The sequence below is a fragment of the Cucurbita pepo genome, chromosome 9 (genome assembly GCF_057944985.1).
Source record: "Cucurbita pepo subsp. pepo isolate OVF chromosome 9, ASM5794498v1, whole genome shotgun sequence".
NCBI classification, from domain to species: Eukaryota; Viridiplantae; Streptophyta; class Magnoliopsida; order Cucurbitales; family Cucurbitaceae; genus Cucurbita; species Cucurbita pepo.
Window position 1 is genome coordinate 11,422,585 of NC_141806.1, and position 27,875 is coordinate 11,450,459.

Here is a 27,875-nt window from a genome sequence, read left to right on the forward strand (position 1 = left end):
AAAAACAAAAGTAATACTTTTTTCCATTTAATTTGAATTTTAAGAACATTATAAAAATAAAAATAAAAATAAAACTAACATGATTAATACATTTTCACTTCTAAATTAAATTATATGGTTTTTTTCCCAAAAAAAATTCACAAATAAAGTATGAGTGTATAATGGGTATTTTGAAAATTTTAAGAACATTATCAAAAAAATAAAATAAAATAAAATATCTAGAGGGTATAATGAATATTTTGATAATTTTAAGAATATTATCAAAATAAAATAAAACTAACATGATTAATTTTAATGCATTTTCATTTAAATGAAATTATATGGTTTTTTACCCAAAAAATCCAAAAATAAAGTATCTAGAGGAGGGTATAATGGGCCTTTTGTATTAGTATAAGAAGGGTATAATGGGTATTTTGATAATTTTAAGAACATTATCAAAATAAAATAAAACTAACATGATTAATTTTAATGCATTTTCATTTATAAATTAAATTATATGGTTTTTTTCCCCCAAAAAATTCACAAATGTATCTACAGGAGGGTATAATGGGTATTTTGTTAGTATAAAAAGGGTATAATGGGTATTTTGATAATTTTAAGAACATTATCAAAATAATATAAAATAAAACTAACATGATTAATTTTAATGCATTTTCATTTAAATGAAATTATATGATTTTTTTTTTACCTAAAAAAAATCCAAAAATAAAGTATCTAGGGAGGGTATAATGGGTATTTGAATTAGTATAAGAAGGGTATAATGGGTATTTTGATAATTTTAAGAACATTATCAAAATAAAATAAAATATCTAGAGGGAGGGTATAATGGGTATTTTGATAATTTTAAGAACATTATCAAAATAAAATAAAACTAACATGATTAATTTTAATGCATTTTCATTTATAAATTAAATTATATGGTTTTTTTTCCCCAAAAAATTCACAAATGTATCTACAGGAGGGTATAATGAGTATTTTGTTAGTATAAAAAGGGTATAATGGGTATTTTGATAATTTTAAGAACATTATCAAAATAATATAAAATAAAACTAACATGATTAATTTTAATGCATTTTCATTTAAATGAAATTATATGATTTTTTTTTTACCTAAAAAAAATCCAAAAATAAAGTATCTAGGGAGGGTATAATGGGTATTTGAATTAGTATAAGAAGGGTATAATGGGTATTTTGATAATTTTAAGAACATTATCAAAATAAAATAAAATATCTAGAGGGAGGGTATAATAGGTATTTTGATAATTTTAAGAACATTATCAAAATAAAATAAAATAAAACTAACATGATTAATTCTAATGCATTTTCATTTAAATGAAATTATATGATTTTTTTTTTTTTTTTTTACCCAAAAAAATTCCAAAAATAAAGTATCTGGAGGAGGGTATAATGGGTATTTTGTATTAGTATAAGCTGCCTTTACAAAATTATTTACAACCAAAAAACAACTGAAAATGTGAAAAGGAGATAGTTTTCTTTTAACATTCTAGCTCTCTTGATGATGCACTGTTATCTCTTGGAATACTTGCAATCTGCTACTCCTCATCAAGTTCACATTCTCTCCAGCCATGGCGGCCCGAAATGGCGAGGAGCGGCGGTTATCCGTCGTGTCGACCATAGGCTGTTGATCGAAGTATAAAGGGCGTCGAATTGCTGGATTTGTCGATGATACGACGTCGATCGAGTCGTCTTCGACCTGTTGATTGTTGCTTGGACTGTTGTTCTTGTGGAGTATATTGGAATTCAGATTCTCATCATTGAATTCCTCCTCTTCATTTTCACTGCTCCAATGCCCGAAGCAATCGACTCGACGAGCTCCTCCACTCGACGATGTTGCTTCGGTAGTATGATCTTCTTCCCTCTCGTCGTCGTCGTCATCGTCGTCTTCTTCAACTAGATCTGCCCAACTCTTCTTCTCACCAACTGTTGATGAATTCTTCTTGATCTTCTGATCGTCGTCTTCCTTTACGATCCGGTCGTACGACATTGCAACGTCCTCGTACTCGATATCTTCACAAGAATTCTGCTTCCAATCATCAAGATCTTGAGGTTCATTGAGTTCAGATCTTTGAATATTTTCGGTGTTCATCCGAGGCTCGAATGAAAGTTTTCTACTCCGAGGCAAACCTCGAAAGCACTCGGTCGCCTTTCTCGAACATCCTCCTCTGTTAATACCCCACGAACAACTCCTCGGTTGTGTAAATGGAACTTCGAGTTCAACAGCAGCAATGAGAGCTGTAGACTTATACTTCGTCTTATAATTCGATGTCGTTCGAGTTCCTTCCGATTCAGAACAAGCATCATCATCTACAAGAAGACTACTCGAACCATTAGTTGTTGTTGTTCCTTTTCGCTGCCTCCGGTGTCGAGTATCGAATTCCCAAAAGGAGTTTTTCGGTTGAGTGAACGGAACTTCAATGTTTCGTCTCGGTCGAGTTGGAGACGAATATAATGAGCTGCAGTTGAAACTCTCATCTTGGTTATAGGATGCCTTCATTTTGATGGGAATAATGCTTGAGTTACTTTTCACTAGCTTTTCATTGCAACACAGATAATTATGTCGATGATCGTCCCGAATATGATCATTTACGTTATCGTCCGAAGTCCACATTGTCGATGCAGTGACACGAGAAGAAACAGAAGACGGCGGCTGAGCTCTAGCAGTCGAGGTTATCGTCGTCACGGTGCTGTTATCGTCTCCGGTCTTTAATTCTTTTTCAGCCAGCATATGAGATGCACGTTCAAATGATTTGGCATATGATTCTTCCATTGGCTTGCCTCCAGAAGAAGCTCTAACAGACTGAAGCAGAAATTTCGCTTCCACGAGTCGATTCGTAAGGATCAAACATATTGCAAGATTGCATTTTTTGTTGTTGTCCGACTCGAGCGACAACGCTCGCCTGTAAAACGACACGTAATACTTTCTTAAGTCATGTCCGAAACATCCTTAAAAACATTGTAACACAACAAAAGGGACAGTATCTTCAGATGTCAAAACAAAAACTAGCTTTTAGAGGTTCAAGTCTTGGTAGTTATGAACTAATGTTGCCTTGGATGTTGGAAAAAACATGACAAAATCTAGCTCATACAAGCAGGTCACAAGAGTAAGAATCTAAACCAACACGATATCGACTTACCGGTAATAGTCTTCGGCGACATAGACGTTGTCCAGCTGCAAGAAAGCCCAGGCCAAGTTTCCAAGGACTCTGAGTTGGACAAAAGAGCTCGTGTCAGTGTTAGGAATCACGGACCTTCACAATGGTATGATATTATCCACTTTGAGCACTAGCTCTCATGGCTTTGCTTCAGGCCTTCCCCCAAAAGCCTATAGAACCTATGTATTCCTTACTTATAAACTCATAATCATTCCCTAAATTAGTCGATGTGGGACTCCCTCCCAACAATCCTCCCCTCGAACAAAGTACACTATAGAGCCTATGGAGCCCTCGAACAGCCTCCCCTTAATCGAGGCTCAACTCCTCCTCTGGAGTCCTCGAACAAAGTACACCCTTTGTTCGATACTTGAGTCACTTTTGACTACCTCTCCTCAAACAAACTACATTATAGAGCCTCCCCCAAGGCCTATGGAGCCCTCAATCAAACAACCTCCCCTTAAATGAGGTTCGACTCCTCCTCTGGAGACCTCGAACAAAGTACACCCTTTCGACACTTGAGTCACTTTTGACTACACTTTCGAGGCTAGCAACTTCTTTGTTCGATACTTGAGAATTCTATTGACATAGCTAAGTTAAGGGCTCTGATACTATGCTAGGAATCACGAATTTCTACAATGATATGATATTGTCCACTTTAAACATAAACCCTCGTGGCGTTCTTTACTTATAAACCTATGATCATTCCCTAAATTAGCCAACATGGGACTCTCTCCCAACAATCCTTAACAGTCAGTCCAATACCGAACCGATCAAGAAAAGAACGAAAAACAAACTCGATACCTACCTCGATTTCTCTTGCTCGATGGTAATTTGCACCTTCTTCCCTTGGGATCTCGCGGCCTTCGTCCTCTTCCCTCCGAAAACCGTGCCTTCTTCGATTTGTTTAAGTTTGCATTGAAGCATATCAATCTCTTCTTGTATCCTTCCAGATCTCTGCAAGATAAAACAACATGAAAGACTGTCTTCTTCTTTACAATAACCAAAATAACAAAAGAAGTTCTTGCCTTGTATAATTCAATCAAGACATTGTCAATAGATTCCTGAGCATCGTAAGGACAGAGATGGCGAAATGATCTGATCGCCTCGATCGCTTCGTCGGACCGATCCAATTGCTTCATCACTACAGCCATGTCTTTCAGTGCACTGTCAACTCGATCTCCGGCGTTTATCGCCGCCCAAAACAGAGAAACAGCCTTACCCGGATCTTTGTCTATCAACTGCAGAACCAAAAATGGCCTAAGATTCATCATTTCCATGGAATGTGTTCATTTGGAACAACACTCCTACCACAACTCCTACCACACTCCTACCACAACTCCTACCACACGCCCGAGCTGCCTTCAAGGTTTTTAAAATGCATCTATTAGAGAGAGGTTTCCACACCCTTTCGTTCTCCTCCCCAACCAATGTGGGATCTTACAATCCACCCTTTCAGGACTTTGTTCTCCTACACAACCGAGGTGGGATCTCACAATCCACCCGCCTTCAGGGTTTTGTTCTCCTCCCCAACCGAGGTGGGATCTTACAATCCACCCACACCTAGGGTGTTTCGTTCTCCTTTCCAACCGATGTGGGAACTCACAATCCTCCCCCCTTCAGGGCTTCGTTCTCCTCCCCAACCGAGGTGGGATCTCACAATCCACCCCCTTCAGGGCTTCGTTCTCCTCCCCAACCGAAGTGGGATCTCACAATCCACCTACACCCCTAAGGGTGTTTCGTTCTCCTTCCCAACCGATGTGGGAACTCACAATCCTCCCACCTTCAGGCCTTCGTTCTCCTCCCCAACCGATGTGGGAACTCACAATCCTCCCACCTTCAGGCCTTCGTTCTCCTCCCCAACCGATGTGGGATCTCACAAATTCACCCCTCTTCAGGGCTTTGTTCTACTACCCAATCGAGGTGGAATCTCACAATCCACCCCCCTTCAAGGTTTTGTTCTCCTCCCCAACCGAGGTGGGATCTCACAATCCACCTACACCCCTAAGGGTGTTTCGTTCTCCTCCCCAACCGATGTGGGATCTCACAATCCACCCATCTTCAGGGCTTTGTTCTACTACCCAATCGAGGTGGAATCTCACAATCCACCCCCCTTCAAGGTTTTGTTCTCCTCCCCAACCGAGGTGGGATCTCACAATCCACCTACACCCCTAAGGGTGTTTCGTTCTCCTCCCCAACCGATGTGGGATCTCACAATCCACCCCCCTTCAGGGCTTCATTCTCCTCCCCAATGCGGGATCTCACAATTCACCCCATTCAGGACCCAGCGTCCTCGCTGGCACTCGTTCCTTTCTCCAATCAATGTGGGACCCTTAACAAATCCACCTCTTTGGAGCCAACGTCCTTACTGGCACACCACCTCGTGTCTACCCCTTCAAGGAACAACCTCCTCATTGGCACATCGTCCGGTGTCTAACTCTGATACCATTTGTAACAGCCCAAGCCCTCCGTTAGCAGATATTGTCTTCTTTGGGCTTTCCCTTTCGGACTTACGCCCTTATAAAGAACGTTTCATTCTCCTCCCCAATGGACGTGGAATCTCACACATTTCTTTAGGTTTCTAATCAGCTCAATCAAACCCCCCACATGATCCACTTTCTTAGACTAAACAAACCCAATAATCATAAAGAACCAAAGAACCAGAAACTTCAAATCACAAAAACAGAGCAAAAATTCCGTAGTAATCAACAAAAGAACACAAACCCAAAATTCAAAACTTTACACAAACCTGAACTTGCTTTGCCTTAACATAGGGAGAGTCCCCAGAGGGAACTTTATGAATGACATGAAAAAGATCAGGTTTGTTGACAGAATTGGGTGTTGATCTTTTCCTCTCTGAAAACGCCGCCGTTTGCGGTGACCGGAAAGGCCTCGATTTCCACGACGGCGAAGGGGTGGAAAATCCCCTGCCGGGTAAGTTGTTCTTGCCGCTGTTCATCCACATGGGTGGCATAATCCCCTCACAAATTCCACTGAATTTTCCCGAGAAAATTTTCGCTTTCACTTTCTCGCCCAAGAAAAACAAGTTTTCTTTTGTGGGTTTTAAATTTCCCTTCTTGGGTTAGAACACTTCTTCTTCTTTGAATCTTGCATGGGATTATTCTGGTTAGAACAAATACGGAGAGAAGCGATGATGATGTCCTGTGAAGTGGGGAGAAGAAAAAAAAAAACAAAAAAGTAGCCGTTTTATTAATTACTAGCCGTTGAAAATTTCAATTACTCCACACGTGTCAAGACTCAAGTAACGGGTCGGGTCGGGTCGGGTCACTTCCCGGGTTCCGGGTATTATTATTATTTTTATAAAAATTCAATAATAGCTCAAGTAGTTCTTCATTTGCTGCAATTCCACTCCCAAAAAATTTGATACTCATGAGCTGATTCTGTCAAATCCTCGATTGGGTCTTCCATTTTCAATTTGTGAAGCAAAACCAAGATCTAAGTGGCTCAATCCGCGAACCCGAACCCGAACCCAAACTGTTCTCTAGTTCATTTGAATTTGTGATCGTGATTGCGAAATTTGTAAGATTTGATCATTGAAGTATTACGTTATCAGCCAACCCAGAAAGGATCGTTGGGAGACGAGTCCCACGTTGGCTAATTAAGAGGAAATCATGGTATGTAAGTAAGAAACATTATCTTTATTGGTACGAGGCTTTTTGAGAAAATCGAAAGCAAAGTCATGAGAGCTTATGCTCAACATGAACAATAATCGTATTATTGTGGAGACTTGTAATTCCTAACATGATATTAGAGTCATATTCTTAATTTAGTATAATTTAGTCATGGCTATAGAATTCTGAAGTGACGAATAAAAAAGTTGTGAGCTTCGAAGATGTAGTCAAAAGTGACTCAAGTGTCGAATAAAGGATGTACTTTGTAGGGGTGTACATTGAACCCGACAACCTGAACCAACCCAACCCGAACTATAAGGGTTGGATTAGCATTTCGAGTAGGGTTGGGTTCATTTTTCTGAACCCGAACTGAATCGGTTCGGTTTCGGGTTCATGGGCAAAACCTTCGGGTTGACCCGAGCCAAATAAAAATATATATAATACATTAAGAATCCTTCCGTATTAATCGGTTTTCCAAGAAGTCAAGTTTTCTAAGTCACATATTTCAATTAAAATATTTTTATATATTTTTTTATTTTTATTATATACAATACCGTTGAACTCATCCTTGTTACTTTAACCAACGTTTTTTTTTTTTTTTGTCAATAATTATAGATTGATTTGTGTTTATGAACTTTTAATATATTTTATGCAAGATTGTATTAGAATAATTATAAATTGTGGATAAATAAAAGATTGAGTTGTGAAAAGTTTTAGGTTGAGTTGGGTTACCAATCCAACCAACCCGAACTTTTGGGTTGGGTCAAAAAAATCCTCCAACCCGAACCATGTACACCTTTAGTAGTTTGAGTGCTTTAGAAGAGTAAAGTCTTGATTAAGGGGAGACTGTTTGAGAGCTTCATTGAGGCTCTATGACATCATAAAGAAAACCATGATCCAAACGACCACTTACGAAACGGGAAAAACACCAAACAAGACAAGCAAACGAACAAAAAGGAAAAGACAAAAATGCCCTTGGCCAGAATCTCACAGGGTCAAAAAATTCCATAGTGGAAGGGACAAAAGGTGGAAATTCCTTGTATTAATCAAAGCATGTTCTTTTTTTTTTTTTTTTACAACTGATTACACTAACAAGGTGAGCTAAACTGAGACTTCATCTAATTCAGAAATAAGAAGCTAATGATACAAAACAAAACAAACTATATGGACGAAAGATCTTCATATATCGTCTTGATACCAGGTCGTTCCGATACGGTTCGAATACATCGTAAAGCTATACCGAGCACTTCCTTCATACCCTTCTCTGCTACTGCATTGCTCATTTCCGACAACAATATCGTATCGAAACAATCAGATCCCCGTCCTTCGGCCACCCGTAAACGTACCCAATCTGTTAGATCGACCCCTCCCTCTTCACCAGAGATCACATCACCAGCACATCTTCCAGTCAGAAGTTCCAACAGCAACACTCCAAATGCATACACATCCGACTTGAAGGACGGCTGTGGCTTCTTCGAAGCTGCCAACTCCGGGGCACGATATCCTAACACCCCGGCGTCAAGAATCTGTTCGACGGTGCCAGCATTAGTCATGAGACGATGAAGGCAGTAATCAGCTATACGAGCATTCAGGTCTGCTCCATCTAGTAGTACATTCGTTGCCTTAAGGTTCCCGTGTGGAACAGCTCGATCGAAATGAAGATAGTTCAGGCCACGTGCGATATCAACGGCTATCTTGAGTCTTTGAGCCCATGTCAATGGTCGTTTTCGTCCCGGACGATCTGCAATCAAGTTTTGTTATTTCCAGGAAACGATTCAAACTCGAAGCAAGAAAGAATCATCTGAAAGATCGATCTTACCATATAAAAAGACTGCGAGATTTCCGAGCGAGATATAGTCCGAAAGAATGAGCTTCTCGTGCTGTGTAGGACCCCAATAATACCCTCTCAAGCCAACAATGTTCGGATGTCTGATATTCGCAAATTTTTTCGCTTCCTTAGCAAATTCCTTTCTCGGCTTCGCTACGCCTTCTCTTAACCACTTAACCGTTAAGAACATCCCGCTCTCGAGTGTCGCCCTGTAGGACGTGCCATGGCTGCTTCTCCCCAACACTTCAGCTGGAGCTCTGGATAGTTCCTCTGGTGTCAATGAGATCGAATCATCAAGAAAATGAAGCTCACCAACCAAACGATCGGGCGATCTCACGTCCAGTCTACCAAGGTTTTCACCAGTAAACGAATCACCCGACTCAGGTGACCAAGTAAAATGACTACTTTTAGCTGGGGAGAAACCAGTTCCTGCAGCTAGTTTCTCGTCCGGGCTGATTATCTCAGACGACGACCCTTTCCTCGACGTCACAAGGTCCTCAGCCGAAACAACCAAATTGCTACCGGTTCCAGCTCCACCGATGCCAGCGGAGCTAAGAGAACTACGCCTCTGAACGTCCTTAGTTGTGGCAAGCTCGGGCGGATTCTTCCTTGATATACAAATATAATGAAAGAAGATAGCAAGGAGTATAATAATAACCAATGCAATCACACATGAAACTATTATGATTACTTTAACAATTGTGTTCATTCTCCTTCTCCCTGTTCTAACATCTGGATTATCACTCGATCCCGGACCGTTTCGAAGAATCAGTCTTGAATTTCCAGGAAAGAACGAAGAACGTGGAAAATGTTCCAGATTTTCGGGGACCAATCCCGAGAGATCATTAAACGAAACATTGAAGTTCCGAATATTGCTCGACAAGTTGCTCGGAAGGGGCCCTGTGAAGTGATTTTGTGATATATCTAACGAGGTCAAAGCACTCAGATCGGACATCGACGTAGGCAACGATCCCGAAAAGTTGTTTCCAGCAATATTCAGCAATGTAAGATCAGTTAAAGAAACAAATTCATCAGGGAAATAGCCATCGAGCTGATTATGAGAAAGATCAAGAACGTTAAGGTTCGCTCGACCCAGCGAAGGAAGCGAGAACTTAACCGCACCACGAAGTAAATTATTATCCAAATAGAGCTCTTCCAAAGTGGGCATTGTGAGTAAATCAGCTAACAAAGGTCCATCGAACTGATTCGAGCTCAGATCAAGGACTCGAAGCTTCGGATACTTCGTAATAGCACTCGTAAGTGAACTACTCAGAGTATTATGAGACAAGTTTAGAAAATTTAACCGTAAGAACTGCAGAGATGCATCGGGGATAGGCCCGTTCAAAAAATTTCGACTGAGATCAAGGAATTCGATGTTCCCCCACTTGATCATTCTTGTTAAATTTCCCTCAAATTTGTTGTTCGAGAGATCAAGCACGACACAACTTCCAGTCAGCAATGGAAGTTCACCCGTAAGCTGATTCGACGACAGATTGAGTATGCGTAGCGTGGTTGACGTGATCATACTTATTGGCCCTGAGCGATACATTACTCCGTAAGTGCTTAATCAAACTAGAATCACATAAAACTATGAAAAAGAAGATATGGTTCGATACCTGAGAGGTTGTTGCCACTCAAATCGAGCTCAGTTAAAACCGAAGCATCGCCTTTCAATAGATTATTTGGAATAGCTCCCGAAAATCTGTTGTTGCTAAGCTTCAAGATTTGAAGATCATACACGAAACTAAAACCGGGTAGCTCTCCGGAAAGCTGATTGTAGCTTAAATCCAATGTTTTCAAGTTTTCGAACACCGATAACTCGCCTCCAGTGACCAACGATCCCGTAAGCTGGTTATGACTAAGGTTTAAATACTTGATAGTATCAGAAAGTTTAGGCAAAAACTTCCCATGCTCCATATCAGAGCTCATTAGCATGTTGCTACTAAAATCAACATAACTGACTTCCGAAAGAAGAAAAAAATCGACATCGAGCGTGCCATCGAGCATATTACCGTGCAAGTCAAGCACCTCAAGATCTGAAATAAGCTCGAAACCTTTCGGAATCCTCTTAGTAAAGCCATTAAAAGATAGATTCAAATAAACCAAGTTCATCAGCTTAGTCAATGTCGTAGGAAGCGACCCCGAAAACGAGTTACGACTCAAATCCAACGAACGGATTGATCGAAGACCAACAATCGGATCAAGAGTACCAGAGAAGTTATTCCCAGCTAATGATATGTTTTGCAAGCTAGTTAACTTGCCAATCCCCTGAGGTAAAGACGATGAAAACAGGTTATTCGAGACATCAAAGAACTCGAGGCTTCGAAACTCGCCTATATTGTTGGGTATCTTCCCCGATATCGAGTTGTTCGACAAGGAAAGCTTTACAAGTTTCGTGAGATTCGAAAAAACACTCAAATCTACATCAGCAGAAAGGCTCAAACTCTCCAAAACCACTCCAGCTACACTTCCATTACTGCAAACAATCCCATTCCAAGAAGAAGGACAGCCATTAAAATCAATGGACTCCTCATTCCATGAACTAAGAACAAACCCAGTTGGGTCATGCTTGATACCCTTCTTGAACTCAAGCAGAGCCAAGATATCTTGTGAAGGGAGCTGAGCCACAGTAGAAACCAATAAGAATGATACCACCAAAATCCTAATGGCTATCATTTCAAGCTACTCAAAAAGCCAAAGATTCTTAGAACAAATGAACACAAAATTCAACAAAAAATGCAGAATCTCAATGGGTTTCCAAGAACAGCCACACACATTCTAATAGATTCAGAGATTTCAGCACAGAAAATGGAGGATTTCCCCCACAAAAGCCCCTTTACAGAGTAATGCAGCGATACCCATAAACAAAATCCACAAGAACAAGAACAAAATCTTGGGATTACAGAGAAACAAAGAGCATAAATCAATAAGAACAACAAACCCAGAAAGAAGAACAGAGAAATGGGTATTCAAACAAGGAACTAGACGGCATTAAAGAAGATGGGTCTCAAAGATTTACCCACAAAAAACCCTAAAACAAGAGTTGATTAAGGTGTTTAATGGAGAAACGATGAAAAATGGGGTTGTCTTCGCACTCAGACGCCCTGTTTAGTGAAGCGAATGCATGTGAGTGATGCGAAGAAGAACCCCACAGTGATTAAGCAATTTTGGAGAGAAAAATGAATTAATGGGAGAAATCAAATATAAAATAATTTAGATTCCTTCTTTTGAGGAGGCTCAGTGTCAGTTTATCAGACACCAAACAGTACGCGGGAAAATGGTGTAGAAATTCGCGAGAAAATGGTGTATTTACCCGCCATTGTCGAAATTGGAAGCTCATCCAATTCTAATTCTTCCATTTTCAATCTCAATTTCTTTTTAAAATTCATATAATATCAAAATATCGATACTCCGATAGCAACTAGTGTTTTATCCACTAAATTCTATTAGAAATAACATGTTTTAGTGTATAAATTTGTTAATGTCACGAACAAATTTTAGCTGAAGCTACGTTATATTCATTATAAATAATCATTATGTTAGACGAACACGACTCTCCACAACCGTATGATATTGTCCACTTTGAGCATAAGCTTTTGTGGCTTTGCTTTGGGCCTCTCCAAAAGACCTCGTACCAACGTAGAGAGTATTCCTTGATTATAAATACATGATCATTCCCTAAATTAGCCAACGTGGGACTTTCATCATCTCCAACACGGTATAGGTCACTGAAGCTGCAAGATTGAAAGGTTCAAAAGACTAAATTTCACCCTGTATGCAATTTTATTTTCCACTCGAACAAATAAGTTGTGTCACTCCAGATTACGAAACTTTTTTTTCTTCTAGAAAGCCTTTTGTTACATTCGTCGTAAGCTGATGACGAGCCTAAGCTTGAAATTTTGTAAATTTTTAATTTAAATAAAATTTATATTTAAAAAAATGTATCGAATTTTAAAATTATATATATATATATATTATATTTTTGGTATATTTAGAATTTTTAAAAGGCAAATTTAAAAATATTATTATGTGAAATTATTAAAAATAATAATGGGGGAATTTGAAAAAATTAATAATGCAAATATAGTAATTATATTTAATTCACAAAAATAATAAACCGTCATTTAGTTAATCTCTAAAATTTAATTATACGGTTTTTAGTAATTAACCGTATAAAGAATTTTGTTTTTTCAGAATAAATACCTTTTATTATATTTATAAATATAGAGAGAAATTAAACTAAATTGACGATACTTTGTTAAAAATTAATTATTTGTTAAAAAATATATATTTTGTAAAGCTAAATTAATAAAAATATATTTAAATTTTGTAATTTGTCTAAAAATACTCTTAAAACTTTCAATAATTATCTTTAAATTTCTTAAAATATTTAAAAAATATTATGAAAATAAAATACCTTAAACTTTTAAAAATTTTAAAAGTGTTTTAATTTTTTATTTTTTTATATATTTTTTAATTTTTTAAAAATTTTAAGGTATTTTAAAAAAAATCCATTTAATAACGTATTCAAATTTAGCTAATTTTGTAACTAATTTAGCGAATTATTGTCGACGTTTTTGTAACATAAAGTGCCACGTAGGACGGTAGGGCCCACAATTCCCCTTTGACCAAGATTTCCTTGCTGACTCATTCCTATTGGTCCAGAGTGATGAGAGGTGAAGTAGGTGCAAAATATAATTGCAAGCGGGGTCCACTAAGCGGCCAATAAGAATATGACACGTAGGACACCTTTTTGTCTTTATTGTGCAGTCCTTATCATGGTATGTGTGAGCATGTGGTTGCGTGAAATACCACAATGTGGTCCCCACCAAAAAAAAAAAAAAAAAAAAAGCATTTTTGGTTTTTAATTGAAATTATATATTTTTTTTTTAGCATTTTTATTTTTATTTTTTAAGTTAAATTATTATATTTATATTATTGATAAAACGCTCGTAATAAGTTGCACATTATTCGTATAAGTAGTAATTTTCAATTCTTTTAAGTATTTCTCAACTATCTCAGGCCTAAAATCGCTTTTATTTAGATGTGGTTTCAGTTCATTCATGTATTTTTTACTTACACGGTTGTCACAGTTAATAAGTTCTGAAACTTATTAAATAATTTAAAAGTTTTTATTTTACTAAATTTATAATTTAATATTTTTATTTTTGTATGAAGAAAAAATTTATGAGTTAAAAATTAAAATTGAAAATTTTAGCAAAAAATAATTAAAAAACATATCACAAACATGGGGGGACCAATATTTAATATGAAGCCAAAAACAATATGGAAAGTGATTCCACTTTGAGAAAAAAAAAAGAAAATATAAAATATTTTCAGAAAAATAAAAAAGATATTAAGAGATATACTTTACATATTAATAATATTTTGGATATAAACCTTTTTAATTAAATATTGTTAAATATGTTTAATGGCGTTAAATTGAATTATTTATTCTATTAAACATAATTTATAAAAATTGGACCTTTTATTATTCAAGATGAAGACAAAAGGAATTGTCCCATTTAATAAATAAATAAATAAATAAATATAATATATATTATCATTAAGAAGGAGGAGAAGTTGTAACAAGGTTTCTGTAGGTGAACCTGCGGAAGAATCATTATCGATGCCTCAAACGACCCGTGAACGTGTTTACAAACTTTTTGTGTTAGGAGGAGCCTTTGATGCCTAAACCAAACCCGACGCAAGTAGCGCCAAGGATCTTAAATGAATAAGTTTGCTCCCTGCCGTGGTTTTGATGTGCGAGGGGCAAAGTATTCTTGTCGTATTATTTACAACGACTCTCGACAACGGATATCCCGACTTCGCATCGATGAAGAACCATCCGTTTCATTCGACAAAATTGTTCAAATTTAAGGAGGTCGGGATTAAAAGATTAAGACGTGGATTGAAAGGGTATAGGTTTAGGAGGGTTTTATTGCAAAGTGGGCTAATTCCAATTCCCTCCTTACAAAGCAATAAGTATTGACTTTTAAGTGTAACCTTTTGATAATTTATGAAACTTTTTTCAAATACAAACAAAAATAATAAAGCTAAAATGTGTCTAACTTTTTTTTTTTTTTTTTCTTTTTTTTTCCTTCCCTTTTCATCTTTTTCTTTGATGATTTCGAGGTTTAATTTCAAAATCTAATTGAAAAGAGCATCTTTTTATCTTTTCATTTTCTTTTACGAGGGTTTTAGGAAAACGAAATATAATTTTAAATAATGTCGGGATCGAGTTTTAGTGAAATATGTAAAAGATGAAGTATTTGAAGAATGGATCGTAAGGGTCGAGAATGATTTCAGAAAGGGAGAGTGTAATGTTCTAAATTTTGATGTTTTAGAAAATGAAATGTTGAAAATATTTTCAACGTCAAATTAAAAAGAAAAAAGAGGAAAAAAAAAAGAATTATATCAAATTATGACATGTGGAAATCACTACAAAGGGAGTAATATTCGAATTATCTTGCTGATCGAATATCTCAATGCAAGAACATTGTTTGAGATTCGAATCACTCCACAAGCAAGATCGATCATGTCGAACTTGAATGATTCTTGTTGATCAAATATCTAAAGGGAAGAACACTTGATTGAGATTCGAATCACTCCACAAGCAAGATTGATCATATCGAGCTTGAACGATTATACATTCAACCTAAACTACATATAATAAAGAAAAGTACAAAAGCTCTTTTACTCGATTTCCAATTTAACATTCATACTTAATTATGATAATTAACCATTATGTAATTGTATAATAAAAAGTCATAACTCTAAATTACTCTAAACTATAATCCATTCCAAATTTATAACATGAAACTTTATTTTCTTTAATGTCGCATGAATTGAAATATCTTTTGATAACTTCAACAATATTTTCTTCTCATTTTCATTAAAGTATATTGTACGATTGATGTCTCTTGATTCATATCAAATTATATCAACTTAGTTTTAGCTCTTTGCTCTAAATACAATAAGGATAAATATGTCATCGTGCCCATAAGGCTTCGAACTTGTTGATATATATATATATATATATATATATATATATATATAAGAAACCAACGAGAATAAGACCAAGCTAATTGTAACAACTCAAGCTCACTGCAAGCAGATATTGTTCTCTTTGAGTTTTTCCCTTCCGGGCTTTCCCTCAAGATTTTAAAACGCGTATGCTAGAAAGAGGTTTCCACACCCTTATAAAGAATGTTTCGTTCTCCTCCTCAACCGATGTGGGATCTCACAATCCACCCCCTTCGAGGGTCAGCGTCCTTGCTGGCACTCGTTCTCTTCTCCAATCGATGGACCCCCAAATCCACCCCCTTTGGGGCCTGGCACACTACCTCATTCACCTCCCTTTGGGGCTCAGTCTCCTCGTTGGCACATCGCCTGGTGTCTAGCTCTGATAACATTTGTAACGACCCAAGCCCATTGCTAGCAGATATTGTCCTCTTTGGGCTTTCACTTCCAGATTTTTCCTCAAGAAACGTGTCTGTTAGGGAGAGGTTTCACATCCTTGTACCTTATACTTCAAATTTCAAGCCCTAAAAACCAACATAATAATTAGAACAAAATCCTAGTAAAATTCCAAAATTATACATCTAGTATAAAAAAGAAAAGAATACACTCAAAATATCAAGAAACAGAAAGCCAACATAAACATGGAAAGTGTCAGAAAGCCTTAAACGAACCTCAGCACAAATGAACCCTTCTCAAAATCAGTATGAATTGTCCCAGCAGCTTGAGGAGCTTTTGTCTATCGTCTAATTTGCCAGCATTTCACCTGTGAAGACTCATATTCTGGATTAGGTCAAGCCAACGGTTACCATAACCTGTGTTGAAGATTGTTGGGAGGAAGTCCCACATTTGCTAATTTAGGGAATGATCATAGGTTTATAAGTAAGGAATACATCTCCCCATGGGTATGAGACCTTTCGGGGAAGCTCAAAGCAAAGCCATGAGAGTTTATGCTAAAAGGAACAATATCATACCATTGTGGAGATATGTTAACATGGTATCAGCGTCATGCCCCTAATTTAGCCATGTCAATAGGATCCTCAAGTGTCGAACAAAGAAATTGCCAGCCTCGAAGGTGTAGTCAAAAGTGACTCATGTGTCGAACAAAGGGTGTACTTTGTTCGAGGGCTCCAAAGAAAGGAGTCGAGCCTCGATCAAGGGGAGGCTCTTCCCATGTTCTATCAACTCCTCTAAACTTTTCTCATTCCTGACCCAAATGCTCCATCAAATGGCAAAAGAACCAGCACCCCAAAGGGTATTACCCTTATATCTTGAAAGGTGATAGGGTAAGGCTGAGATAAAAAGTTTCTAAAATTTGGATAACTACAATATTATCATCAACAGCAGAGATAAGTTAAGCTTCTTTAGTGCTGTATTCCTATGGCTCTAATTAGTATCATTCATGTATAACTAAAGAAATTGTGATGTCCCACGTTGGTTGGGGAGGAGAACAAAACATCCTTTATAAAGGCGTGGAAACCTTCCTAGCCGACGCGTTTTAAAGCCTTGAGGGGAAGCCTGAAAGGGAAAGCCCAAAGAGGACAACATCTGCTGGCGGTGGATCTGGGTCATTACAAAAGGTATCGGAGCCAAACACCGGACGATGTGCCAGCCTTCTCGTTGTTCCCCGAAGGGGGTAGACACGAGGCGATGTGCCAGTAAGGATGCTGGACCCCAAAGGGGGGTGGATTTGGTGGCGGTCCCACATCGATTTGAGAAAGAAAGGAGTGTCAGAGGACGTTGGGCCTCGAAGGGGGGTCGATTGTGATGTCCCACATTGGTTGGGGAGGAGAACAAAACACCCTTTATAAAGGTGTGGAAACCTTCTCCTAGCAGACGCGTTTTAAGCCTTGAGGGGAAGCCCGAAAGGGAAAGCCCAAAAAAGACAATATTTGCTAGCGATGGATCTGGGTCGTTACAGAAAGCATCATCAATACCAGCTACTTAAATACTCAGAGAACATTTTAACAAACACCAAAGGCAAAATATGGTAATAATGTAAGTAATACTCAACTAATTATTGATGTGTAAATAATTACGATGCATATTATACCTCATCAGGACCTGCAGTGAAGAAATATATGAGATTGATCGACGAGAACCCAATCTTTATGATCTTTGGAAGGGCACTGTGACAAGGTTAATCATAGTCAATTCTGTATCAAATTATTATTATACATTCTGAAGCTTCAAAATCATTGTGAAAGTAACACTGTTTGTCATACACTTGGCAGGCTCTTCGAGTATAACGACCCTAAATTTTCCTATTTAACCTAAGGCCGCTACTATACATTTAAGCTGACATTTAATGCGTAACTCTTATCATAAATTCAACATTAATTTCATGCAATTGAATAGGTTCTCCACATTATCTAATTGACGATAAAAACTAATCCGAAGAATTCTAAATCGATAATAGCTCGAGAAAAGGAAGTTAACCTCGCTTTTAGGTTTGTATAAGTTGCAAAGCCATTCAAACTGCTCATCTGGCACATTTACTCTAGCTTCGTTAGGTTCAATAGTGCAAAAAGGGAATCCAACCTGAAATCTCAAACAAAAACCAATCACAGGGGTGTACAGATTCATAATCAGCACTCAGCAACATTTCTACCACATAATAATCCAACAAAACCAAAACAAGCACACGCATCCTGGATTAGCAAACCATAAATTCCAACAAGATTATAAAAAACCAAATTAATATAAAAAAAAAAAAAAAGTATCCGGTAGTTCATTATTGAACATTCCGGATAAACGAACAAGCAAATGAAATTTCATTCCGAGCATCCAATCAATACAGAGCTGGAAAATCCAATCCAGACAATTAAAAGAGGACAAAAAATGATCGAAGTAAGAACATACAATTCCAATCTTGAGATGAGAAGAAAAACGACCGAGAATAGGCCGTTCTGCGGGAGTTTCCTTGGATTTCGAAGCTTTCGGAGGCATTTCTTGTACTGAGCAGGATTGTAATGGGTGCTCCGGCTAGCTGAATGCTGAGGTTCGGTGCCGGAGACAGAGGGCGTCGTGAGGCCTTTGTCCCTTATGCAGTATACCCAAACCCCAACCCAACTGTTAAACCCTAACGAAGCCACTCGCGCTTGACCAACGCAGCTTCCGCAACACATGCATTTGTAGTTCTAAATTATCAAAGAATTGACATTTGATCCTATAATTTTAAATCACATAAAATCATTTAAAATTTAACTAAATAACGAAATTGTAAGAGTAAATGGATCGGTAATCTTAGGAAAAGGATTGGCTTTGAGGGCTGGGCACGGAGGTCCCAGTCCCGAATCTGTTGACTGTTCCCCGAAAGGGGTAGACATGAGGCGGTGTGCCAGTAAGGACACTGGCCCCAAAGGGGGTGGGTTTGAGGGCGGTCCCACATCAATTGGAGGAAGGAAAGAGTGTCAGCGAGGACATTGGGCCCCGAAGAGGGTGGATTGTGATGTCCCACGTTGGATGGAAGGAGAACAAACCACCATTTATATGGGTGTAGAAACCTTCCCCTAGCAGACGCGTTTTAAAGCCTTGAGGGGAAGTCTGAAAGGGAGCCCAAAGAGGACAATATCTACTAGCGGTGGATTTGGGGCGTTACAGTTCCACTGACTCCCTAGGTACTTTACCTTGGTAAGACTACATATGTACCTTCAGATTAGTATTACATATATGCACCTATAAGTGCATTACGTACGCTATGTTGGTGCGGTCAAGGGGTCTCCAATTGTTCCCGGCTCGTGTTTTTTTGTCAAAGCAGAACAAGGGAGCACTTAGAGTCAATAGACACGAGGTCACTCCTTCTTGTGTCTCATTCACATTGTGAGACTATTAGAGTTAGGCCGACTATTCTAGTAGTTTATTTGTCACAAAAAAACATACTCAATGATGTATGATAGAAGATTAGAGTTGAAAATACGACAACATACACTAAAACTAGAATGCAATTATCTAGATACCTTGAACTCAACTACACCTTAGCCTAGTCAACACGCTCTTGGAGACGGGCAAACTAATAAGAGTTTCCCCGGGCTAACGTGGAAAAGTTAGAAGTTGGCCAACGAAAAATTAAAAGTAAGCAGAGATAGAAGAGTAGAACCGAAACGTTTGTCTAGGCGAGCCTACGACATAGATTTATGGCATTTAGACATGAGTACGAGCTCCTATGGGCTTAATGTTGATTGTACACTAAGCAGTCGATCAATGGGAGTCATTGAATCAACAGTAGTTGATTGAATAAGCTTTCAAACCCGAACCCAAGTTGAGTATAAGAGATCTAGTTAAACTTAGCTGCTTGTGGTAAGGAAACTTAAACCGTAGTTATTGGACTGAAGTGATAACTTGGTCCTACAGAATAAGTGATGAATGGGAATGTATGTGAATGTTGTATAAGTAATATGATTAGCTTTAAGCGAGCTACATATTGAATATATACTCATTTGTGCTACTCTCCCTTTCTCGCAAGTGAGACCTGAGTATCAGGTGACGACGACATTGTGATTAGTTGACGGGCCATTTTACGTGTTAGATTGGAGTCTAGAATGATTAGAGAAGTTGATTACGACCTAATGCGGAGATAATAAGCATGCTCTAGGGTTTAAATCAATAAAAACGGAACTGAGATGCATGTTTCGAATAGTTGAACCCGAAACATGTCTTTCATGAATCGAGCCTAGCCTAGTGATGCCCTAAGTCACCTTAGACCTCCCTACCTTTTCGGTATGCCACGAGCTCATGATTCCTCACATCGATCAAGTTTTACTTAAGAATTACTTCAACGGGTAAGTACTCGTACTAGATTTTTCTTAATAATTATTTGTGAAATCCATTTTGGAAGATCGGAGAAGTTGATTATGACCTAATGCGCAGATAACAAGCATGTTTTAGGGTTTAAATCAATAAAAACGGAATCGAGATGCATGTTTCGATTGGTCGAACCCTAAGCATGTCGTATTATTGAATTTTAATTTAATTTTGCCCTATTTTTGTATTTGACTTAAAATTTTGACAGATTTTTTTTTTCTTTTTTCTTTTTTCATTTTTCTTTTTTCATTTTTCTTTTTTCATTTTTCTTTTGTCCGGTGGCTGTTTCTTCTCTGTTCCTTTCATTTCTCGCCGAGAATCAGAGCTCTAAGCTCTCCGTCTCCAACAATCTCCTGGAGTATCTCCGGAATCAATCTAGATTTCTATACGAATTTATTCTATTTGATTTTCTGGTGGTTGGAGGACTGTGTATTGCGTTCGCCGACGGAAATTGAGTCGGAACAACTGGCTACGTAGGACGAGTGTGATTTGGTTCGGTGGAGTGTGCGACAAGATATAGGCATCGAGTTGCAGAAGGCTTTGATTTTCTGATAAGACAGTACGTTGAGGCAGTTTACTTTGTCCAACTCTTGTTTGAACTTTTCTTTATTCGACTGTGAGTTTGTGTGATTGCATTTAGTTTTATGGTCAGGTCATTTGTAGCGATGAACTAGTTCGCGTTTTAACATTTTGATTGTTTGTTTTCGTCGGCGTTTTGTCTTCCAATTTGTTGTCCTCTATCTCTACTTGTTTACATGCCGGTTAAATTCAGGCTGCGGAGAGTGCTAAGTTTCTGCTGCTTCTTTTTGTTTTGTTGTTTAGATTACTTTCTTTTTCTGGAATTTTCTCTTTTGGGAAGGATAGGGTGTTCTGGGCTATCAGATGCCTCTGCTTTATGATTCTCCCCCTGTTCAATGAAGTATGCCATTGTTATTATTTTAGGGATAAGTGGATAAGTTGTCATTTCTAGTGCTATGAATTTCATTTTGCGGTTTGGTGAGCCTTGATCTGTGAAGAAATGTTGTCGGTGTTGAATGATGAAAATCCCACTAGTCCCACATCGGCGAATTTAGGAAATGATCATGGATTTATAATCAAAGAATACTCTCTCCATTGGTATGAGACCTTTTGGGGAAGCCCAAAGCAAAGCCATGAGAGCTTATACTCAAAGTGGACAATATCATATCATTGTAGAGAGTTGTGTTCATCTAATAGTCAGTACCGGTACAAGTGCCTAGTTATCAAGAAGAGGGACACAACATTTTTGTCATTTTTTTTTTACATTTTGATTTTGGTACCTTGATTGCGATATTGCAATGTGTTGGTAAGCTCTGTGCCTGCTGTTGGTTTCTTGCTTAATTGATTTGTCGTGCTGAGAGAGAATTTATTTTTGGTTCTTATAAATTTGGGTCTTTTAAAATGCGTTTCATGTCCTGCTTCTTAAATTATTGACTTGTAATTTCCTTGTTTCATTTTTTAGATGGCCAGATGGGACGAGATTTTTTCTCTTCCAGTACAGAATCCTTCAACCTTGGAATTTTCTTCCGCTGATCTTGTGTGGTCTAAGGTAGAAGGATGGCGTGACAACGTGGATAGAGTTGCAGTAATCCCTTTTGCTAGAGTTGATGATTTTGTACGTGGCGAATCTTCAAATAAAGAATGTCCAACCAGATTTCATGTTGAAGCAAGGCGACGACGAGCATTGAAAGCACCTTTCAAACCGAAGGTTGATGGTGTACTGGAATACATTATGTAAGTCCCATATTTGTAGAAGTGTAATATATACGTATGTTTTCATCTCATGCTTGGTCTTTTTTCTTCAAATTTTAGAAGTTTAGTTGTTCATCGAATACATAGGTATTGGTGTTCGTTTGGTCCTGATGACCACAGGAAGGGGGGACTTGTACGACCCAGTAGAAATACTTATATACCAAAGAAGAAAAATGCTGGACGGCCAAACACTAAAAGGGGTTGCACGTGCCACTTCATTGTCAAACGTTTAATTGCTGAACCATCTATTGCACTGATCATATATAATGAGGACAAGCATGTAGACAAGAAGGGATTGCCATGCCATGGTCCTCAAGACAAGAAGGCTGAAGGTACTCGTGCTATGTTTGCACCATACATCTCTGAAGATCTTCGTTTACGTGTATTGTCGCTTCTATATGTTGGCGTTTCTGTGGAGACCATTATGCAGAGACATAATGAATCGGTGGAGAAACAGGGTGGTCCATGCAACCGTGATGACCTTTTAACTCATAGATATGTAAGAATACAAGAGAGAAGCATCAGGCGTTCCACTCATGAGCTTGATGGAGATGATGCAGTAAGCATTAACATGTGGGTTGAGGGCCATCGTAGTAATGTTTTCTTTTATGAAGATTTTACTGATACAGACACCTTTACTTTGGGAATTCAAACAGAGTGGCAATTACAACAAATGATACGATTCGGTAATCGTGGCCTTCTTGCTTCAGATTCCAGGTTTGGAACAAACAAGTTGAAGGTATATCAGCTAATTCTTATGTCTCAGTTATTTCAACGTTGTTAAATTATAAGATCCAATTTCAATGTCAGATGATACTAATTATGCCTTTTCTGCATTTTTGTCCAGTATCCAGTTCATAGTCTGGTAGTATTCAATTTAGACTACAACGCAATTCCAGTAGCTTGGATTATATCACCAAGATTTTCCAGTGGAGATGCCCATAGGTGGATGAGGGCTCTTCATAGCAGAGTTCAAACCAAAGATCCTACATGGAAGTTGGCTGGCTTTGTTGTGGACGATCCTCTTGCTGATGTACCGACAATCAGGTTACCGATTTCTCCTTTTTCAGAAATTAAGGACATTTTTGGAAGTCAAACTTGACTAATCAATCCATTGGGCTCACAGAATCAAAAGATAACCATCTTAACAGTTCATTAATTGTCTATAACTATAGACTTAAATTCCTTTCTTCATTCTGTTCGTTGTCTTGGTTAAACATGCTATTGATTCATACTGTCTTGTCTTTTTATATTTTGTTGGATATGAGAAAACCGTGCTGACTTCTTTTTTTCAACTGTTTGATGGATAAACCAATACCGATAAGTCCACTCAAAGAGATACAGTCAATATTTCTTATGATTCTCCATAAGAGTGGCTTATAATGATTTTTTATGCTCAAATTTCCCCCCTACAAAAGGTTATTAAGTTCAATTAATCAGTACAATCTAACTCTTTTTGTTGTTGGCGAATGTGAAAGCTACTAGTTAGTGCAAACCTAGCTATTCTACAAGATTGGACTCCCGCTTCTTTTAGGCTTGTCTTTTGTATTGTATTTTTTCCATTTTTTCATTAAAAGCTCGATTTCGTACCCCACACACACACAAAAAAAAAAAAAAAAAAAAAAAAAAAAAAAATGCTTTCATTGCCATTCAAGTATGCCACCCTCAGGTGAATGAGAGTATTTCTTTGATTTTATTCAGGGAGATATTTCAATGTTCTGTTTTATTAAGCTTTTGGCGGGTCCGTCATGCATGGCATAAAAATGTACTGAAGAAATGTGTGGAAATTGAGAAGCGAGCTGAGATATTAAGACAGCTTGGGCAAGCAGTGGATAGAGTTTGCCGAGGTGATGAAAAGGTGGATTTATTTGAACAGCTGATTAAAGATCAAGTTGATGATCCAGATTTAATTGACTACTTCAGGGCAACCTGGTGTCCTAGACTAGGTTTGTCTCCTTCTCCGTTCTCTAATAATGAGGTTTTCTTAGAAAAAGAAGGTTTCCAATTTATCATGCTTGCTGAATTTGTTGCTATCAGTTTTATTTGCTAGATATCTGCATAATTTATCATCCAAAGTCTTCTAACGGCTCCAAATTGATGGTTGATGCGATTATTTTATAACTCTTTTATATTTGACTATAGACATGGTAAATGCGAGTGCAATGTGCAAGAGCACTATCATTCAAGCAGATTGCTTTTGTTCTTTTCATTTGTTTTTATTTGAAGGAAGAGTGGGCTATCGATCTGGATACAAATATGTTCCGGGGGTGTAACAGCCCAAGTCACCGCTAACAGATATTGTCCTCTTTGAGCTTTCCCTTTCGGGCTTCCCCTCAAGGTTTTTAAAATGCATCTGTTAGAAAAATGTGTCAGCGAGGAGGCTGAGCCCCGAGGGGGAGAACGAAACATTCTTTATAAGGGTGTGGAAACCTCTCTTTAGCAGCGCATTTTAAAATCCTTGAGGGGAGCCCGAAAGGGAAATCTCAAAAAAGACAATATCTGCTACCGGTAGATTTAGGTTCTTAAAGGGGTTATTTTGAAAATTATGACATTAGTTTTGAAGGCTAGAAACATTCTTTACATGTGCAACAAGTTTCAAGACCATGGCGACTAGGAGGAGCATATCGAAATTCTCATCGTCTAAATTTTTTTGGTCTTAGGGTTGTGGACTACTGCACTAAGAAACCTTCCACTCACCAGTCTGGAAACATGTGCTGCAATGGAGTTTTACCACAGCCAATTGAAGTTACGATTGCTAAATGAAGAAGATGTTGATGTTTATCAGCGCACGGACTGGTTGGTCTACAAGCTGGGTACAAAGGTACACTCTTACTTCTGGCTTGATGAGTACTCGGAGAAGAATAATTTTTCACGGTATTGGAAAGATGAATGGATGAGTGGTTTGACATATTGGCGCAGAGCATTGAGAATTCCAGACTCTGATGTTGTCGTTGAAGGAAATATCGCAAAAGTAACCGACCAAATTACTCGAGACAGGAAATTTGTTGTTTGGAATCCTGGTTCGCAGTTCGGTCTTTGTGATTGCAGATGGGCAGAAATGGGTAATCTATGTGAGCATATCTGCAAGGTTATTAACATATGTCGTAAGAAAGGAACTACAAAACCATCAATCAGCTCATTGCAGTACCAGAAGGCCTTGACCGACCTGCTGCGCTGTCCACCTCACGATTCGTTAATACGTGATCATGCTGTATCGTTTGCAATGTCTGTTCAGAAGCAGTTGAATGCACTAATCAGCATGGGGAGCAACAACCAAGAGTCGAGGAGTCCTTTCCAGGAGCATAAAACTGACACGGAAGTATATCTGAGGGATATTATACTTAGAAACAAGTCTAAGTCGAACCAGAACAAGAGTGACCGTGCCTCGGTACAAGAAGCTGCTTCTAATTATATTACCGATAATGCCAGTAGCTTGCTTATTGATTCAACTGTGTCCGGAAAGTATGTGAATGGCGAAACTGCTGGGGAGGACTGCCATTGTACTGAGATGGATGTCGATACAACGTCAATCTCTATATCACCACGTCGACTAAATTCCGTTGAAGAGGTTGTCGACGGTAATTCCTTTGAACAAAGTACAAATACAGTACAGATTGATATGGTACCTTCCAGTTGAGCCCACTATTGCTTCATAGAAAACAATGCCCCTTCTATTCCACGAACAAAAATGACATATGATCAGTCCTTCTGAGAAGGAAAACCAGATACCAAAGAAGTTTACACCATACCACATCAGATATGAACTCTGGGAACTCTTCTGAGCTTAAGTAGGTTGTTCTGAGTCGAACGAACATTGGTCCTAAATTCTTCGGCACACCATTCTTGCCACGGTTAACGATCAAGCAGCTCACAATTTATTCTGCATCTCGTCTTCATGGCCACGGTAAGATCTTACGATAATCCATCGACGATAGTTCGATCCAAATTGATGAACTTTCATTGGACAGATAGAGGTGCATGGGTTACTCAACTCTCTGGATGTTCCTCACATCAATACTGATTCTTTGTAAATTGTACAGGGAGCCACCGGGAAAAGAAATGAGATGACATGAGGTCGAGTTTAGGAGAGATTTGGAACGGTTAATTTGATTCGTGTTATGTTCGATTTCATCGAGGTATATCTTAAACTTGGAAGCATTGCAATTTTTACCTTAAACTTAAATAAATATAGCGATTTTGTATGTTTTGATAGTCTTATGATAGAAGAACAATTATAATAACTATGGTTGCGTGTTTAATTAATTATAAATATGTAGTAAGAAATTAATAGAACTTGATATTAGAGCTGAGTTTTTGTTGAAAATGGCTTTTAGATTTAGATTGAAACAGTGATGTACTTTCCTAATTACGTTTGGACAACTTTATATTAGTTATACTAGGGGTGTACATGGTTTGGGTTGGGATATTAGTTATACTAGGGGTGTACATGGTCCGAGTTGGGTTGGGTTGAGAGATTTTTTTGACTCAACCCAAAAGTTTCGATTGGTTGAATTGGTAACCCAACCCGAAACTTTTCACAACCCAACCCTGTTGGGGGTTGATTTTTTTTTTTTTTTTTTTTTTTTTTTTTTTAAGTTTTATCGGATACAATCTGAGATAAAATATATTAAAAATTTACACACAAACACATGTCAATGTATATTATTGATAATAATAAAAAAAAAATTCAATAAAAAACAACGAGCAAATTGTAACATATTAACTTTAACATTGTCATAAAACTAAAGGCACTGATATTTTTTTAGAATGAGTGTAACAAAAATGTAAAACTAGTTTATGAAATTAAATAAAAATGATTAGTTTTATGGTATATAACAAAAATAAAAAATATATAAAAATAAGAATTTAAAATATATTTTAAAATTATATATATATAATTTATCAACCTTACTTTAAAATTATATATATAATTTATCAACCTCAATCAAAATAACTTAAAATTAGTTATAAATCATAATTAATAAATTTTTATATAATAAATAATATAAAAGGTGTGAATAGTGATTTAAAAATAGTATAAAATATATTAATAGTTATAGGTTAAATCATAATTAATAAAATTTTATAATAATATAAAAGGTGTGAATAGTAATTTAAAAATAGTATAAAATGTATTAATAGTTATATGTTAGTTTATTTATATTTAAAAGAAACTAAATAAAGAAATTAAAAATAAAAAAATAAAAAAATAATATACACTAAATAATGAAAATTAAAAATAATAAAATAATAAAATAATATAAACAAACAAATTAAAATAAAATAACAAAATAATATTAAATAAAAAAGGAACATGTATTTGACTGTGGTGTGGTGCACCGGACAAACCCATTAATATGAAATGATTCTCAATATATTTTATATATTTTTATTTAGTTCGAGTCAACCCAAAGTTTTTTTCTATGAACTCGAAATCGAACTGATTCAATTCGGGTTCAGAAAAATAAATCCAACCCCATCCGAAATGCTAATCCAACCCAACCCGTGGTTTGGGTTGGGTTGTTCCGGGTTGTTGGATTGTCGGGTTAAATGTTTACCTCTACGTTTTATAATTTAATAACACATTAATGTTATCTATCACTACAAAGTAATAGTAACAAAAGTATTTTTTTTTTTAAAAATATAATATTAA

The 27,875-nt window shown here is 37.3% G+C and overlaps 3 protein-coding genes and 1 long non-coding RNA gene across 8 annotated transcripts; 1 reads left to right on the plus strand and 3 right to left on the minus strand.

The window, feature by feature from the left end:
- Nucleotides 1-1,390: 1,390 nt before the first annotated feature.
- LOC111802260 (uncharacterized) lies at nt 1,391-6,334 on the minus strand. The gene is made up of 5 exons (XM_023686559.2): nt 5,919-6,334; nt 4,198-4,410; nt 3,978-4,126; nt 3,155-3,223; nt 1,391-2,917 (listed from the first exon to the last, which is right to left on the minus strand). The coding sequence occupies exons 1-5, from the start codon at nt 6,141-6,143 to the stop codon at nt 1,504-1,506; spliced, it is 2,070 nt and encodes a 689-aa protein (XP_023542327.2). The 5' UTR covers nt 6,144-6,334; the 3' UTR covers nt 1,391-1,503.
- Nucleotides 6,335-7,812: 1,478 nt separating this feature from the next.
- On the minus strand, nt 7,813-11,825 carry LOC111802396 (LRR receptor-like serine/threonine-protein kinase GHR1). The gene is made up of 3 exons (XM_023686743.2): nt 10,246-11,825; nt 8,621-10,165; nt 7,813-8,542 (listed from the first exon to the last, which is right to left on the minus strand). Exons 1-3 carry the CDS (start codon nt 11,303-11,305, stop codon nt 7,962-7,964), a joined length of 3,186 nt encoding a protein of 1,061 aa, XP_023542511.2. The 5' UTR covers nt 11,306-11,825; the 3' UTR covers nt 7,813-7,961.
- Nucleotides 11,826-15,518: 3,693 nt separating this feature from the next.
- LOC147791312 (uncharacterized) lies at nt 15,519-18,765 on the minus strand. 3 transcript variants are annotated; one of them, XR_015422379.1, is made up of 5 exons: nt 18,512-18,765; nt 18,089-18,190; nt 17,703-17,778; nt 16,324-16,415; nt 15,519-16,176 (listed from the first exon to the last, which is right to left on the minus strand). It is a non-coding gene; the product is annotated as an uncharacterized LOC147791312 (long non-coding RNA). The 3 variants fall into 3 exon arrangements; XR_015422380.1 differs by having other exon boundaries at nt 16,324-16,972; XR_015422378.1 differs by having other exon boundaries at nt 16,324-17,778.
- Nucleotides 18,766-20,723: 1,958 nt separating this feature from the next.
- On the plus strand, nt 20,724-26,424 carry LOC111802734 (uncharacterized). Of its 3 annotated transcripts, XR_015422337.1 has the most exons (7): nt 20,724-21,011; nt 21,933-22,204; nt 22,283-22,961; nt 23,070-23,269; nt 23,924-24,168; nt 24,883-26,126; nt 26,263-26,424. XR_015422337.1 is itself a non-coding variant. In XM_087126586.1 (6 exons), the coding sequence occupies exons 2-6, from the start codon at nt 21,933-21,935 to the stop codon at nt 25,857-25,859; spliced, it is 2,373 nt and encodes a 790-aa protein (XP_086982712.1). In that variant the 5' UTR covers nt 20,724-21,011; the 3' UTR covers nt 25,860-26,424. The 3 variants fall into 3 exon arrangements, 2 of the variants coding, with proteins under 2 accessions (XP_086982712.1, XP_023542977.2); XM_087126586.1 differs by having other exon boundaries at nt 24,883-26,424; XM_023687209.2 differs by having other exon boundaries at nt 22,310-22,961; nt 24,883-26,424.
- Nucleotides 26,425-27,875: the final 1,451 nt, after the last annotated feature.